Genomic DNA, 16,934 nt, shown 5'->3' on the forward strand with positions numbered 1-16,934 from the left:
TAAAAATATATGGTTATCTCATTGTAGATAGAAAGAAATGTAATGTTGGAAGAATGATTTAATGATAAGGTAATCAACTTGCTCATGTCATTTTCAGACAATCTACATTCATTTCTTGTAGATTATTGATATTTTGGTATGTTAAATGATAATCTTAGAGATGTTATATAGCATATTATATTATTGTGTTTATTTTAGTTAATAAAATCATGATATTATTTTGTTTATTAGGTGGTGAATGCATGTTATATAATGAATATATGTCCGTTTTTTTAAAAGTATTATTGCCGTCTATGCCGTATTATACCCGTATTAAACGCGTACCATATTATTACCGTATACGTTTTATGAAGCCGGATTTTTTGAAAAGTATTATTACTGTCTAGTCCGTTTAATTGCTGTACGTATCCGTTCCCGTTCAATTGCCGTTCCCGAACTTACTAACTAAGGTCAGGACTCAAATTGTTACTATATACCATATACAAGATACTGTTGTCTCTATTTGGGAATGCAAAGAGATTAAATGAAATAATTAGATTAATCTCACACAGAAAAATTGTTAAGCTGCAACTCCATTCCAAGACTCTCAATCATCTACCCATGCATTAAATCTTCAGGGATATTAAGAGAGTGCAATGTTACAGTATTTCTTCCAAGGTTTCAAGAATCGGAATCGTATTAGTCAGATCGGCCGATCCTGATTCTAGGGTTAGGACCTGTTTTGGCCAATTTCTTACGGATCCTAATCGTTTCTAATTTGATCCAGATCAAAATCGGTCTGATCCAATACAATCCAAGTTTTTAAATTTAGTAGCTTCTCATGCTCCTCCTAAAACCAAATAAAACAACCATAGATCCTATTGTTGCTAAAATCTGGTCAGCTAATTCAAGGGGAGACTTGCACACCAAAGACTAAAAGAGAAGGTCGGAGCAGACTCCGAAAGAGATTTTCCAAGGGTTAAGTCAAAACTCCTAGTAACAGTAATATGAGTTAGGAACTGAGCGATCGGTAATTATGACAGTAATAAATGTTTGAGAGTTATGTCCTCCTTATCTTGTACCCCATTTCTCTATTTATAGGAAAGGTAGTGGAGGAGCTCGATTCCTCGTAGGAACCGAAAAGAAAGGTTGCTTTAGGAGTTTAGGGACAATCCCCTTGTCACTATGGTAGTGAAACGATGAGAGAGCACGAGTCTTAATGGGTTACAATAACTTTCACCTTAATCTTCCACATCGACTGGGTCTCATGCCATGTGTTGATCATCCAACGGTGGATTGTTTTTATGCATATCAGATCCATCCTTAAATTTTAAGAAAAGACTCATTAGATCCACCATGAGAAGCATAATGCAGTGATTAGGTTGAATTCAAAATTTCGTATTACCTTTCTTTGCACATATTGTCATGGTATGACTGGAGTTACTGCATGGTTCTTAGTGCTGATTCCACTTTAAAACTAATTATTTTGCAAGTTATGACAGCCCAAGAATCAATCCATTCGTACACCATAAAATATAACCTTAGTATAGTATGGTTGCTCTTCGTTAAATCTTAGTTTGTGTGTCATATTAACCTTACTTTTGCCTTATCTCTCCTTAAGTTGAATCTTATAAGTTTGTATGTTTTACTAACCTTGAATTTACATTTCTTATCTATATATATGGAGACAAGAAACATGCTTATCTCCTTAAGAAACTATCAAAAAGAAAATTTCTTTAAGATGTGTAAGATTTTCTTGTCTTAAAAATCACTTTCTCTACTTTTTAGCATTTATACACAGTTTTTCCTGAAACATTGGAAAAATTAAAGATGTGGGTCCGATTCAAAAGTCTTTAGAACAAGTAAATCCTTAGGCCCCGTTTGTTTAAAGGGAAAGGTTGGGTGGGATTGTTGGGAAGATGGGATCTACATATTGGTGGGATTTTGTTGGAGTGAAAATGTTGAGGTAAAATAACTATTCCCAAAAAAAAAAAAAAAAAAACTGCTTAGGTTAGATGGTGGGTTGTGGTGCGCTTTATACCCATGCAAACAAAAAGAAAAAAAATTCCCATGATAACAAACGGGTGGGATTTTGAAGTGTCACACCAGCAGATAAAGCAATTAATGATGTCCCTTAAATTTTTGTAAGTTCACCACCTCAAATTAACCAAATACGGTTGGGGTGGGATTTTGAAGTGCCAAGTCAGCATTTTCCCACCTCACCTAAGTCCCCTCTAAACAAACGAGGCCTTATGGGATAAAGAACGTCACCCCATCGCACAACCCTAGTCATTTCTCGGGTTCCTAGGGGTGTGGTGGTCATTTCATGTGTCCATGTGTCTAGGCGCAGGGGCGTCATGCGCTGCGCAACCGGGTGGCGTTCTATCTCCTATCCTTTATTATGAAAAAAGGGTTTTTGAACCCCAAGGGGCAGCGCAGTTGGCAAGGGACGAAGCCTAAGGAAGCTGAAGGTCCTAAGTTCAATTCCGCCTCCCCCCTTGGGTCCACCTGCCTAAGAAGAAACACCCTAGTGAACATGGGGACCCCAGTAGCTCACGGTTCGTGGTGTTGTGGGGCCATACACGAACCCTTGGGGATTTAGTTGACCGAAGGCCAGATACCTCCTGTTCAAAAAAACAAAAAAAACAGGTCTTTGAACTAGCTAAAGGTACAGTACTACATTGGTAATCTCTCTCTCTCTGTCTCCACATGAAATAACCTTTCTACCCCTTATGTAGAAAATTGTTTTGTTGCTCCTCATTGATGCACTCTCCATGCCATTTGCTCATATAACCCACTCCTATCGTTTATTATCCAATTATAAGGTGTCTAGGTATATAGGTCTTTTTTTATGTAGGACTATAGTATGGACCGGGGCCTAGTACCTGGTGGTGTATTTATCAAATAAGGGCAAGGTTTTCTACAACATCAAAGTTCAGTTTCCCACCAACGAGAGGGTGGGAAATCGAATTGTCCAGTAGGTGGTGTGATTTAATGAGGAGAGAGAATATGAGGTCAATAGTGGAATGTGAGGGGGTGCACAAGGATTTGCACACTAGCATCGTGACAATCTTTTTTTATTTTTTTTCCCATCAAATAATCATTAAGAAAAAATGCAGTCTATTTAATAGTTTAAAGAACTAAAAACATCAGAAAATCAGATACCTTAGAAATGAAGGCTCCAATAAGAATGTTCTTTATGAACAATATATGATTTATTGAATTCCTGGTTTTAAACTCAAATGGATGGTATAATGGATCTGGATCCTCTGTAGTGCAACACGGTGTGTAGTGCAGATCCGATGGCCTGCAGTGCTCGGGCATGCAGCCCAACACATGGGTGGTGTGTTGGGCTGCGTACTCGGTGCTGCAGGTCGTCCATGGTGTCGCGCTCCAGAAGAGCCCCATCCATGGTATAATATATCCATCCAACCTCAGGTCATCAATGTTAAGAAAAGATGGAAGTTGAGCATCTATAACTGTATATTAATGTACAGATAGTACATTAGACATTCTCTCCTTTTATTTAATTTGCATAAAGAATGTAAGAACTAGAGATATAGATACTGACATTTTTTAAGGTTATTAATCACTTTTTAGTTTTACAGTTTGAATTTTTTTTGGATGAACAACATTTTCAATCACATGGTAAAGTCAGATGAGCAAATTTTATGGACAAATTGGCTCTATGTCTTTTGCTTACAAGTCTCAGTTCAAAGAGAGTTTTCTATGTGACAAAACAAAGTATTGAAAAATTAAGTCTATCGAATTGATCGATCAATATTGGAGTTCTAAATGTTTCAGGTTGATTATGACGAATTCTAGTAGAATTGGAGTTGGAACCCTTGCCACTTATCCAACACAGTTGAATAAGAGAGGTGAAACCAAAAAAAGAAAAAAGAGATCACAACATGGGTTTACCGTGGGAACGGGGCTCTTTAACTTGGGTTAATTAACTATGACACAGGGCTGGGTGAAATGACTGCCATACCCTCAAGATTTTCCACCTTTCTATGGGGGCACGGTGGTCATTTTGCATGGCCCTATGTCTAGTGCAAGGCCCACGCAGCCCTTGCACCAAGACACAAGGCTACACAATGACTGCCACGTCCTCGGGATTTCCACCTTTCCATGAGAGCACGACGGTCATTTCACGTAGCACTGTGCCCAGACACAGGGGCCGTGCACCGGGCATGATCATGTAGCGTTCTTTCTCCCAAGAGAAAGAGAACCCTACCTGGACCTGTGCGGCTGTGCCTAGACACAAGGCTACACGAAATAACCACCCCACCCTCAAGATTTCTAACTCTCCATGAGGGGCACAACAATCATTTCACGTGATCCTATGTCTAGGCGCAAGGGTCGTGCACCACACGTGATCAGGTAACGTTCTTCTTCCGTTAACGGAAAAGAGAACACTACCTGATCACGTGTGATGCACAGCCCCTATGCCTAGACATAGGGCTGCACTAAAACAATGCAAAAGCATTTGACTAAATGGGATATTTTAGTCCACTAGGGGTTGAACAGTTTTTTCACACGATCCTATGTGTGAGCACAAGAACTATGCAACTAGTTAACTAGCGTTCTTTTTTCCCAAAACGAATAGGGAGAAATGTTTCTTGAGGGGGAGTGTACCGCCCACACCGAAACACAGAAATGGGGGGAAATAGCCACCTCACATCCATGAAATATGGAAATGACTGCCCGCCTATGCTTCTGCATGCTCTTATTGGTCCTCATGCACGTACTGAGGCTACACTCCTCCACAGAAAATACTTCCCTATAAAATATATAAAAGCATGTGGGGCTAAGGTGTACCGTACACTAGGTTAAGAACAAGACAACCTTGTAGTATTTAACGCACAAGCATGATTAAGGTTGATAAAAAATATATATATACATACATATTTGTATCATGATTCCAAAAGGGCCCACTCACAAAAGTGAAATCCATCTATTCAGATCTATCAACCAATAAAATTGCAAAATTAAGTCAACTTATCTTCAGATGGAAATCCAATGATAGTGATAGCCTTGAACATTAGCAACCATCGCAGCCACATGAAATTTTAGTGTGGGACCCATAAAGCTAGCTGTCTATTACCCCTTAATCACCCCACCACCCCACTTTTTTCTTAACCTCTCATTTACTCATTCATTAGTTTTACCTGTTTATGATTAACTGTGCCCTTCCACTCTTATTGAAGAGAGAGAGAGAGAGACAGATGGTGGGTTTGGAAGAAGTGAAAAAGAAAGAGGAAGGAATGATTATGGGTCGGGTTGGGCTGGCTTCCAAAAATGGATTTCAATGATAAAAAGCCCGGAAAATGACAAAAATCCCAAATCATCATTTCAAATTCTTTTTGGGAAACTCTCCACTTCTCTCTCTCTCTAAGAAAACTGTCTTTGTGACGAGTGGGTCTTTGACCGTTGTGCTTGCTTTATACCCTTTGAAAGGTTGGGAGTTTCAAGGGTGCGCACTGTTCACCAATGCGTGTGTTAGCTACCCAACTCATCTCTCTCTCTCTCTCTCCCAGTTCTGACACGGTCGGCGAGTCAGATGGGTCGGCTGCCCAACACGCGCCTCTCTCTCTCTGTCTCTCTAGTTCCTACGTACACAAAGTAAACATGCAATTATACAAGAAACCCATGTGTTATTTTGCAATGACGATATTACCCTCAATCGATATATAAGTAATTTAATATTTTTCATAATTTTTGGTTTATCTATAAGTAAGGGTTTAAGCTTAATTAATATCCAAAAAATAAAAATAAAAAAAAGGAAGAGAAGGAGATGGGCACCAGCCAAGCATACCAAAGTTCAAACCTTTTTCCCATCTCTCCTTGTCTCTCTATCCTTTTTATGAGTTTTTCTTTCCTTTCTCTAATTCTCCCCCTTTTTGTTCTCTTTCTTAAGAAATCTCTTCAAAGTCTCAAGAGTCAAAGTCTTCCTCCTTCTACTGTACTATACTTACGCCATTAACAGATTCAATCTGCTTCTCTCCGGAGCTGAAACATTTACAGTTGATTCACCTGGAATCCCACCACCCGTTCTTCCATTACTTACTGCTACTGCTACTGTTGCTGCTGCTATCGTAGCTCATAAGTGTTGCTGCATCAAGTACTCCATTTGGGCTTAATGGTGGACTAGTTGTTCTCGAATTCATGACCTCTTGAACTAGCTCATAACACTTTAATACTCTCTCCTGTGTTGCAGAAGCAAACCCATTAAAAACTGTAAAGCTTAATCAAAGCAACAAAAGAATTTGGGTTTTTGGGTTTTGGGTTTCGTTTGTTTTGTTACCTGGTTTAAGTCAGAGGAAGAACAAGAGTCAGTGGCGTTGTTCAAATCGATGATTTGGGTTTCTCCAGCTATGGAGATTGCGACAGCTAATGCGATCTCTGATGACCGAAATTCAAGGAATTCGACGCCTGCCCAACAGCAACAACCGATCAAAATCTATAAAATGTCGATTTTTTCTCCTTTTTAGATTTCAAGTTGACTTTACAGATAGATAGAGATACCTTTCGCCGTAATTAGAATTAGCTCGACCGATCGATAAACCACGGATTTGGGGTCTGGGTTTTCTGGGTTTGTCAATCTCTGCAAGAAATAGTCGATGAACGAGAGAGGGGTAACTGCATTAGTCCTCCACTTCAGTACTGATAGTAGGAGAAGCTCCATTCTCTGAATCGTTTTCGGTTCGAAGATCAGGTTTCCTTCAATCACCTGCAAGTATTAAAAACTCTAAAGCCCCATTGCAGGACTGAAAATCAACATAATACAGTAAAGTAAACAGAAGTTTCACGATGGTTTCTTTCTTTGCAGTTCCCGTTAATCGATTTACCTGCAAATCTACAGACATTGGAACACTGGTTTCTTCCATTTTTGCTGCAACAGACAAGCAAGACAAAGACAACAGCTGGTACTTCCATGGCTCCGTATTGTTACAATCGCTACTCCCACGCTAGAAATTGGACCAAAAAACAAATTATCCCTCTGCGAAGAAGATAAGGAAATAAAAGCTCCTCATCGCTTGAGTTCAGATTTCATAATAACTTACAGGAAGTTCATACTCCGATAAGAACCGATCCAAGTAATTGACGGCTAAACAGGCAGTCAATGGTTCGAAGCTATAATGGCGATAAACCTTCACAGAAATCACAATAGAACTCGCATTGAAAAACTTGATCCACGAAACTAAAGGGAAAAACAAACTAAACAGAGAATGTCAGGACTGATAAATCAAAAACCCCACCTTGTAAATCCAATCAACCGAGTCGTTACGAGCGGAGACATCGAGGCCTCCGGATTGAAGCCTCGCCAAATAATCGTCTCTAGGAACCATTTCTCGTTCTTTCTCAAGAAGCTTTGAAACAATCGCATAATCGGCACAAGAATCACCCATGAACAGCTGCTGCGGCTTCTGTTGAGGATCAATCTGGCATTCTTCTTCGACTTCGTCGTCAACATCGATGAGTCTATAATCTTCGGCGCAAAGAAGGCTTGTAAAGCAATCCATAGCCAGTGTTATATAGACTCTTTTGGTCTCAGAGCAGTTAATTTACGTTTCAGGAATCCGCCATTAAAGCACTGAAGAAGCTTCCCTAGAAGAGAAACAAACAAAGCAGAAGATGCAGAGTAGAGCAGAGAGAGAGAGATTTCGTGAAACGGGCAAAGCCCAAGTTTCGGGGAGAAAAGAGGGGCTCGTCTAAGAGGTGGCACCTCAATTAAAGCTTTGCCTTTGGGGCTTTGATATTATATGGTGCGTGTGCACGGATATGCAGATGTTAGTTCAATCTCTGCCACAGAACTAGGTCCGAATCGCTTGATAATCAAGGGCTATGGCTCATCCATGATGTGGCCAAAAACTTGCGAGTGTAACCGAGTTGACCAGGATTCGAATAACCACTAGGAACTCTCTCTCTCTCTCTCTCTCTCTCTCTATAAACGACACCCATGTACGAAACTTTCACTACCACGTTGTTTTTAATTTTTTTAATTATTTCACATCTCCAAGGCAACACGTGGTGACTTAGTTAGTAAATACGCGTATAATACATGTATTATATGCGTACCCAAATTTTTGAATGTATGATACTCCCGTCCCTATATTTTCTCGTATTTTTATAAAAAAAATATATTTTTTAATCGATCGAGTATTATACTCATATAATATACGTATTATACGTTTTTTTTTTTAAAAAAATACCCAAAAGATTAGAATTTAGGGAAACGATTTTACTTTTCCTTTCGTCCCTTTCGATTTGCGTTAAACATCCAACCGTAGCAGACAACAGTAGCCGCCCTCCATCTCCAATTATCCTCCCCATCTCCGTTCAACAAAGCGGCACTTAAGTCTTGTACTCTCCTCTTGTTTCTCTGGTCTTTGAACTTTGATGGTGGTAGTGAAGCAAATGAATCTGGTGTGATATTGGCAAGAACGGCTCAATCTCTATTCTATTTTATTCTTGTTTTTCTATCTCTTGTAGATAATGTGTATAGTGGAGATTCATATCTGGAACTCTCCCTCTTGTCTTGTGTTGGTTAATTAGTGGGAACTCATCCCCCTTCACAAGAACACATCTGGTTAAAAATATATGGTTATCTCATTATAGATAGAAAGAAATGTAATGTTGGAAGAATGATTTAATGATAAGGTAACCAACTTGCTCATCTCATTTTCAGACAATCTACATTCATTTCTTATAGATTATTGATATTTTGGTATGTTAAATGATAATCTTAGAGATGTTAAATAGCATATTATATTATTGTGTTTATTTTAGTTCATAAAATCATGATATTATTTTGTTTATTAGGTGGTGAATGCATGTTATATAATGAATATATGTTCTTTTTTTTTTTAAAGTATTATTGCCGTTTGTCGTATTATACCCGTATTAAACGCGTACCGTATGCGTTTTATGAAATCGAATTTTTGAAAAATATTATTACCGTCTAGTCCGTTTAATTGCCGTACGTATCCGTTCCTGTCAATTGTTGTTCCCGAACTTACTAACTAAGCGTGGTGATATGATTTCTCCCTATAGTTAGTAAGTTCGGGTATGATAAAATAATACGGAAACGAATACGTACGGTAATGAATCGACATACACGGTAATAGTTGGTTATAAAAGATTCAGTGCAATAAAACATGTACGGCAATTAATTGATACGTGTTTAATACATGTTTTAATACGGTTGCTCTGAATAATATAGAAGTAAAAATACGGGTTTATCCTAATAAAAATCAAGGAGAAAACTGCGTTTTTGCAACTAAATTCTAATCTTCTCATTGTTACCAAAAAATTCTAATCTTCTCGTGCATTCATGAATACTTAAAACTAATATGACGTTCCAATTTGAAATCATTTCCCATGATAACATAAATTTCATTATGAAACAATAGAAAGTAACTCGTTAATCATATAGCAATGGAGGCATCAAAATATGAAATACTAAACTCAATTCAAAATTTGGTATGCTTTCTTACAGAGTTTTCGGATTTGGAGAAATTAAACAGAGCTCTAAGAATTGAAAAGAGGATGAAATAAAAGACAAATAGATTTACTGGCTTAATGAAGAGAGAAGTGAAAATTTCGCTGACTAACTCAAAGGTCTGAAAAATGGGGTCAGACGTAACAGAACTGTTGAAGAAAGAAAAAAAAAAATCCATAGATATGTTAACAAAACAGAGACAATGCTAGTCTTACAATGCCTTACAAGCGATTTGAGATGGGAGACGGGAGAGGAGAGGGTTCTCTTACAACTTACATTCAAGAATCACCTTCACAGTCGTATATGTTCAACGATCCTGATGTTTCATCAAAAGTTCAGACTTAAGACTTCAAAACTCCTTCAGGTTCAATGATTTTCCGGTTTTTTTTTTTTTTATGTGTAGATAATTTGCAAGCAACACAGAGTGGGAAGGCGGAAGGAAAAGAGAAGGGTTTAGGCTGTTTAGAGTTCAACATTTCTCATTTTTATTTGGATTTGGAATGAGAAGGGAAAGAGATGGGGTTTAGGGTTGTCTTGTTCGTGAATGGGTGAATCATGAATGGGTTTAGGTTTGGGGGTTTTCTCACTGTTTTTTGGATTTTTAGGTTTTAGGTTTAGGTTTTAGTTTTTTATTTTGTTTAATTAGATTAAAATACATAAATATATATTAATACAGCAATTAATATGGCACTTAATACTGCGATTCATACAACTGTTTTTAAAAGTCACATACAAAATTTAGCTACCTCACAGAATACGATAAGAGTCGGGAATTTGAATTATACGATCAGAAACGACAATTAATATGGTAATTAATACGCGAACTTACTAACTATGTTTCTCCCTCTATTTTTGCCCTCTCCAGTTGTCTCTCTCTGTCTTTTCCCTTTGAAATGACTCCATGCCCTCTTACTTGGTGTCTTATACCGTGTTCCCATTGGTGTTCTAGGTTGCCACACGTGGGCAGTATACCTGAAAAACATATATACTCTGAAAATCTGTTTGTAACCAAGATGGTTACAACATAAATTGTAACATCTCTTTTATGCCAAGCTCAAACAACCGTTGCTCTTAGCTATATTAGGGATTAAATTGTCATTTTCACTTGGAATGTACGGTAGAAATAGAAGTTAAAAGCTTATGTTATAAGGGTATTAATATATTTCCTCTCTTCCTCTCCCCTTCTTCTTCATCTCTGGCTCTCCCCTCCCTCTCCCCTCCCCGCTCCCAACATCTCCCTCCCTTCCTCCGGTCTCCTATTGTTCAAGGCAACACTTACCACCAGCATCCCTCTACAACCTGGCCCCTTGCCCCTGCTACCTCGCTATTGTCTCTCTTAGAACATTAAAACATCTTGATTACATCCTCTCAATTCTTATACATGTCATTTTTCAGGTCTCAAATTGGCAATTGTTTTTCCAACTTGTATGCATCTTTACTATCCATTCTTATACTACCAAGCACCATTTTTTGTTCCTAGGCTTTCTGATATCAAAATAGGTGGCAGACATGGTTTTTGTAAGAAGAGTGCCTATCAAATCCAATGGCTAAATTATTTAATTTATTTTATTATGCATGATATTAACGTGCTATGGATGTCAATATGTTTTCACCTAAAAGTGTCTATGGCTAGGGATAGAATTGGGCATTTCGTTCATAAGATCGTCACAGTGTGTGATCTATGGAATGAGAATTTTAAGACACAAGCGTGAGTGTACATATGTGTGTATGTTGGACTAGATCACTTGAGAATCTTAAATGGAACATTGTCGGATGTTTAAGCAACAAGATTCTCATTAGTAGTTTATGTTTGATCCCATGACTTGAGAGGCCATTATCGTAGCAATTAGGCATAGTGGATTTTGATGTACCAACGGTTGATGTCTCTCAGATTATATATGAATGTATTAGATTCAGGAAAATTATCACCTACAATTCGTTGCCTGCTCCATTTCATGCAATTCCTCTAATAGGGGAAGTGGACCCCACCTTGGGTAGTGTGTTTGGGCATGGGATAGGGTGATCATTTTTGCCCCCCTATGAGAGGAATTGTAAGAAATAGAGCGGGCAACGAATTGGAGGGGATAACAATTCGTTAAATTTATGGTATTGAGTTGTGTACGAAAGAGATGTTCAACACAAAATACACTTCCTATAATGGAGAATATCAAAGTGAGTGTTAGTACTTGATTGATCAATTCATCAATCGATTACATACTTCAAAGCTCATCAAGTGGGTCTTGATTATCAAGCGGTTTCAACTCATCAATTGATTACAAACTTCAAAGCTCATCAAAGGGGTCTTGATTATCAAGCAGTTACAACTCATCAATTGATTTCAACTCTTAATGCACATCAAGTGGGTCTTTTTTTCTTCTTTTTTATTAAATGTAATTTTTGTCTTCTTCTAAGGAGAGCAAATGATGTAGCTCATTCCCTTGCCAGGAAGGCCCTGTCATTAATGCGTATTGACGGTTTTGCCTTATTCCACTCCTTAGTTTCAATTCAGTGGCATGTTTGTAAATAATTTATAAAAATCCTTTAAAATATTAATTAATATTTATATTTATTTTTTATAATATTTTAAATAATTTAAGAAAAATTACACTGCCACCCCTTGAGGTTTGTACTAAATACAGAATGAACCCCTATGTTTTTAAATTATACAACCATACCCCCTGAATTTAGGTTGGTTATTAGAGTCCGCCCCACTCTGTTAAAGCATTTCTATTAGTTACTGATGTGTTGGTCATTGATACTTGAAAATGACAAATATATCCGTAATGGAGTGTGAGCTTACCACTTTGCCCATAAGGCATTCCTAACTTCACACCCCCTTCCCCTACTACTCGAATCAATTACAGGTTTAGGGTTTTGCCGACCACCGTTCCCTGAACCGACTAAACCAACCACTGTTGGCGAACTATTACTTGAATCAACGACACCAACCACTGTTGGCTAACAAGCCATCAACAAAAAAATAGAAGTTGCGTTTCATGGAAGTCGTCGAAGGGACCACTGCAGAGTGCGCCGCCGTATGTTGCCCACTACATAGGAGGTTGCTCTATATTTAATACAAACCTCAGGGGGTGGCAGTGTAATTTTCCCAATAATTTAAATGATCCAATCAACGGTACAAATTACCTATACAAGGAATTACGATAGTTTAGGGTGGCAATAGAAATTGTTACCATGTCTTGAGGACTGTGACATGATATTGTTAAAGTGGAGGCATATGACCATAATCAGCTATTGATTTAGAAAAAATAAAAGTTATTTTACCTTATATGTATATGTTAGTAAATATCTCGAAGTGAAAAATTAAAGATATTGTGTAATATTATAGTAAAGGGTAGATATTCCTCCTACCAAAAACAAAAAAAGGGTAGATATTCCACCGGGATCCTTCCTCTTCCCTATTTTTAACAACTAATATTATCCTAAAAGGGAATTATTGTAGTAATTTGATTTAACAATAATTTAAATAAAGGAGAGAGATTATTTTAAGACAGTGAAGAGATAAATATAAATCGTCGGGGGTGGAGGGTGTCTAACTAGGGCTGTAAACGGATTGAATTCGGCGCGGATAGTGCTATATCCGCATCCGCATCCGATTAGCTATCGGACGGATTCGGATAGTGCTAAACGGATATGGACACGGATACGAAAACGGATATTTTATCCGTTTATATGTAAATATAGCTTTTCGGATAGCTATAGCATATCCATATCCGCATCCGTTTAGCTTTCGGACGGATTTGGATAGTGCTAAACGGATACGAACATGGATACGAAAATAGATTTCGGCTATTCATTTACACCCCTATATTTAGCCGAATTCTCTCTCTTCTCTCACCTTTCTCACTCCCTCATTGTGAGATTAGAGTTAATTGGTGAGAGTGATCTCCCTTTTGTGTTCGTCAAGAAAGACTTGTGAAAAGGTTTGCTACAAAGAGTCCCAAAGGTTCTAGGTCGAGAAAGAGCTAAGTTCCCTAAGTGTTGTTGCACATGTGGTACTCAAGATGTCTGTTCCCCCTTCCAGTGGTTCTAACCAATTTTCTCTCTCCTCTCGCACCTTTCTCACTCCCTTGTTGTGAGATTAGGGTTAATTTGTGAGAGTGATCTCCCTCTTGTGTTCGTTAGGAAAGAGTTGTGAAAAGGTTTGCTACAAAGAATCCCTACATAGTTAGGTCAAGAAAGAGCTTAGTTCCCTAGGCAGTATTGCACATGTGGTACTCAAGTTATTTATTCTCCCTTCCATTGGTCGAAATTTTTTTATTGTATCCTATACCAACATGAACACTAATCATAGGGGATTAGTTGCATTAGATTTAATTTTTTATTGTGATATTGAATCAAATCCAACAATTGGTATCAAATACTTCCTCATATTTGTTAGGATTTTTGAAGTTTTTTTCTTTTTTTTCATGCTTTAGATTATCTTATAATTCTTCAATTTAAAAGTATGAAAATTTAGGATTCATTGTGGCCTGCTACTAGCAGAAACGTACAAGGCAGGTAGTCTCTGTTGCGTCAAGAAATTGTCGAGCGGTCCTGCGAGTGCCGTCACCTGCAAGTGGACCAAAGGGGTCAACAGAGAGAACCGGTGTGGTCCCGGCCTAGGGCTCTCCGATGCCAAAGTTAGATCTCCTGGCGCAAATAGATGAATAGTGATTATTCAGTATGAGTTTTGATGTCCCTTGATGGGGTTGCGTACCTTGCCTTTTATAGTAGCATATGGCGGTGTATGGCGGTGTGGAGAGTCCCCGTTTGATGGCGATTGTGCCGTTGAGTGGATAGAGGCCCTGGGTAACGGGGCTCTATCCTGATTAGCCATCTCCCCGTGGGAGGGAGTGTCCTGGTGGCATCAGGATCCTTGGTGGATAGATACCCGCGTGTGGTGATAACGTCCTTGGTGCTTGAATCCGTCTGGATGACGTGACCTCTAAGCGGCGGTCTAGAGTCCTGGTAGTGACATGAGTCTTAGCGATACGATCGGATCGTAGATGGGTGGCCCCCACCTCACGTGTCCACGATGTTGTGCCTGGGTGCAGGCCGCGCCTGGGTGAGGCTGCGCCTGGATGTGTGGCTGCGCCTAGGTGAGGCCGCGCCCAAGTGGTGGCCGGGGGGCCGCACCCTGGTGAGGAGGCCGCGGCCTGGATGAGGCCGCTCCCTGGTGAGGAGGCCGCGCCTGGGTGAGGAGGCCGCGCCTGGGTGAGGCTGCGCCACTGGTGAGGAGGCCGCACACAGGTGAGGCAGCCTGGGTGAGGAGGCCCCTATACGCGCGCCGAGTGGTGGCCGCGCCCCGAGTGGTGCTGGGACCCTGGTTCGTTCCCCTTAGCTATGGAGCGGGTCGTCTGTGACACATGGCGGTCGTTGATTGTCCCGATGAATATTGGATGTATCATTTGCCCCCCACTCTCTTGGGATAGGATGTCCAAGAGAGTAGGTGTCTTTGCATAGTGAGGGGTCCGCTGCGAATAGACTTTCCTGTGGGGTTTGCCTGTAAATCCACTAATGAGGTAGGAGAGGTTGGGGGTTCAAACCTTACCTCCTACACTTTTTCTTTTTGTTTTTTGTAGGTATATGTTCCTTCCTCTCCCTTCTTCTTTCACTTCTCATTTCTCTTTCTTACTTTTTGTCTCCCCTTTTGATCTCCTTTGATTCCCCCTTTTTGTCTTTTGTCTTCTCTTTGGTGCCCACCATGTGCTTGTTTTTGGGTCACCTCCACTAGTATCCATTTTGCTTGATTTTGGGTCCTTGTGTTGGGGTTGTGTTATCTTGGTGCCTTGGTTTACTTGGAAGGCTTTAGTGGTGCTTGGCTTGAGTGCCTTGCCTCTTGTGACCTCTATCCCTTGATTATGCCTCGTGGTGTGGCCACGTCGTCGCCGTGTGCCTGTCTTTTCGCGCGGTCACCTTTTGTCTGAGGTAAATCGGTCCCCTTTCTTCCTTTTGCTCTCTTTTTTTTTTTTTTTTTTGTAAGGCGGTGCCTAGGTGAGGCCGCGCCTGCCAGTGTGGCTGCGCCTAGGTGAGGCCGTGGTGAGGCCGCGCCTGCGGGTGTGGCCGCGGTGAGGCTACGCCTGCGGGTGTGGCCGCGGTGAGGCTGCGCCTGCTGGTATGGCCGCAGTGAGGCCGCGCCTGGGGGTGTGGCCGCGGTGAGGCCACGCCTGCAGGCGTGGCCGCGGTGAGGCCGCGCCCTGCGGATGTGGCCGCGGTGAGGCCGCGCCTGCGGGTGTGGCCGTGGTGAGGCCGCTCCTGCGGGGGTGTCCGCGCCTCGGTGAGGCCGCGGTGAGGCCACGCCTGCGGGTGTGGCCGCGCCTGTGGGTGTGGCTGCGCCTTGCGAGGGTGGCCGCCTGGCTGGCCGCGCCTGGGTGGCCATGCCTGGGTGTGGCCCGCGCCTTGCCGGTGATGCCGCGCGTATGGTGGCCGCGGCATGGGCATGATGGACCCTCGCTCTTCTTCCCTGTTCTTCCTCTTGTATGTGATGGATCTGCTGTTTATATTTTGCAGGTGACATTCCTTTCATTTTTCTTGCCAGCTTCGGGGAGATTGCTTTCTCGAGTAAGTAGTTCGTTCCCCTCTTGTCCTTCATGTCATTCCGGGTGACCTTGGCCTGTTTCGTCGGGTTGGATCTTCGAGGAGCGTTCCCGGATCGCCTTCTTACGTAGGTACTCCTCCTCTATACCCTCCCCTAGTGATGCGATGGAGGAGTGGGACCTTCTAGTGTCTCCGGTCCCCGTAGGGATCGTCAGCCCTCTGGGGCGGCATCCTCAACCGCCGGTCCTGCTGATAGGTTAGGCCCTGTTGATAGCATCTTGTCACCTTCTGACTTGGTTTCCCTCCGTGAGGAGTTCCATATTCCCGCCGAGGTCATGTTGCATGCTCCAGGGCCTAGCGAGTATGCCTTCTCTCATCGTGCGGGGGAGATCTGTCTCTACCGTTCATTTTTCCTCCAGGGCCTTCGCCTTCCTATCCCTCGCTTCGTCGAGTTAGTGTTAGAGCATTGGCACCTCACCCCAGGCGGTGTTGCCCAACTCTTGGAGGGTGATCTTGGGTTTCTATGTCTTCTTCGCCCTGGGCGTGCGCCACTGTTCCCCTTTTCTCCCACTTTTATACTGTTGAAGAAGGGGAACCATGGATGCTATCACTTTGCTCGCCGCGTGCTCAAGGGGCCCTATGCCTCTGTGGAGCTTCTCACGGGGATCACTAGTCACGTGAAGTATTGGAGGGATCGCTTCTTTTTTGCCACGGTCCCCCGATGCCCATTACGGACTGTTAGGGAAGTTATTGACCTCAAGAGGGTCAATCAGGGGCTTGAGCTGAGTGATTTTGAGGGTGACTCCCTCAAGCTGTGCCTAGGTCGTGATCCGTTCCACGTCCAGGAGTTAGACTCGGAGGCCTTCCCGTCTCTCTGGAAGCTGAGTCCTGGTAAGAGCATTGTCTTTTGTAC

At 41.3% G+C, this 16,934-nt stretch overlaps 1 protein-coding gene across 1 annotated transcript; it reads right to left on the bottom strand.

The window, feature by feature from the left end:
• Window positions 1–6,041: 6,041 nt before the first annotated feature.
• Window positions 6,042–7,698, bottom strand: LOC122643185 (cyclin-D4-1-like). The gene is made up of 6 exons (XM_043836835.1): window positions 7,242–7,698; window positions 7,047–7,133; window positions 6,831–6,950; window positions 6,508–6,712; window positions 6,287–6,414; window positions 6,042–6,188 (listed from the first exon to the last, which is right to left on the bottom strand). The coding sequence occupies exons 1-6, from the start codon at window positions 7,503–7,505 to the stop codon at window positions 6,042–6,044; spliced, it is 951 nt and encodes a 316-aa protein (XP_043692770.1). The 5' UTR covers window positions 7,506–7,698.
• Window positions 7,699–16,934: the final 9,236 nt, after the last annotated feature.

Source organism: Telopea speciosissima, chromosome 10, assembly GCF_018873765.1.
Source record: "Telopea speciosissima isolate NSW1024214 ecotype Mountain lineage chromosome 10, Tspe_v1, whole genome shotgun sequence".
NCBI lineage: Eukaryota > Viridiplantae > Streptophyta > Magnoliopsida > Proteales > Proteaceae > Telopea > Telopea speciosissima.

Coding starts and splice junctions, on each gene's coding strand:
- LOC122643185 (XM_043836835.1), bottom strand. CDS start 7,505: ATGGATTGCTTTACAAGCCTTCTTTGCGCCGAAGATTATAGACTCATC. Junction 7,134..7,241: donor CGGTTGATTGGATTTACAAG/GTGGGGTTTTTG, acceptor ATTTCTGTGAAG/GTTTATCGCCATTATAGCTT. Junction 6,713..6,830: donor CAATGTCTGTAGATTTGCAG/GTAAATCGATTA, acceptor TAATACTTGCAG/GTGATTGAAGGAAACCTGAT.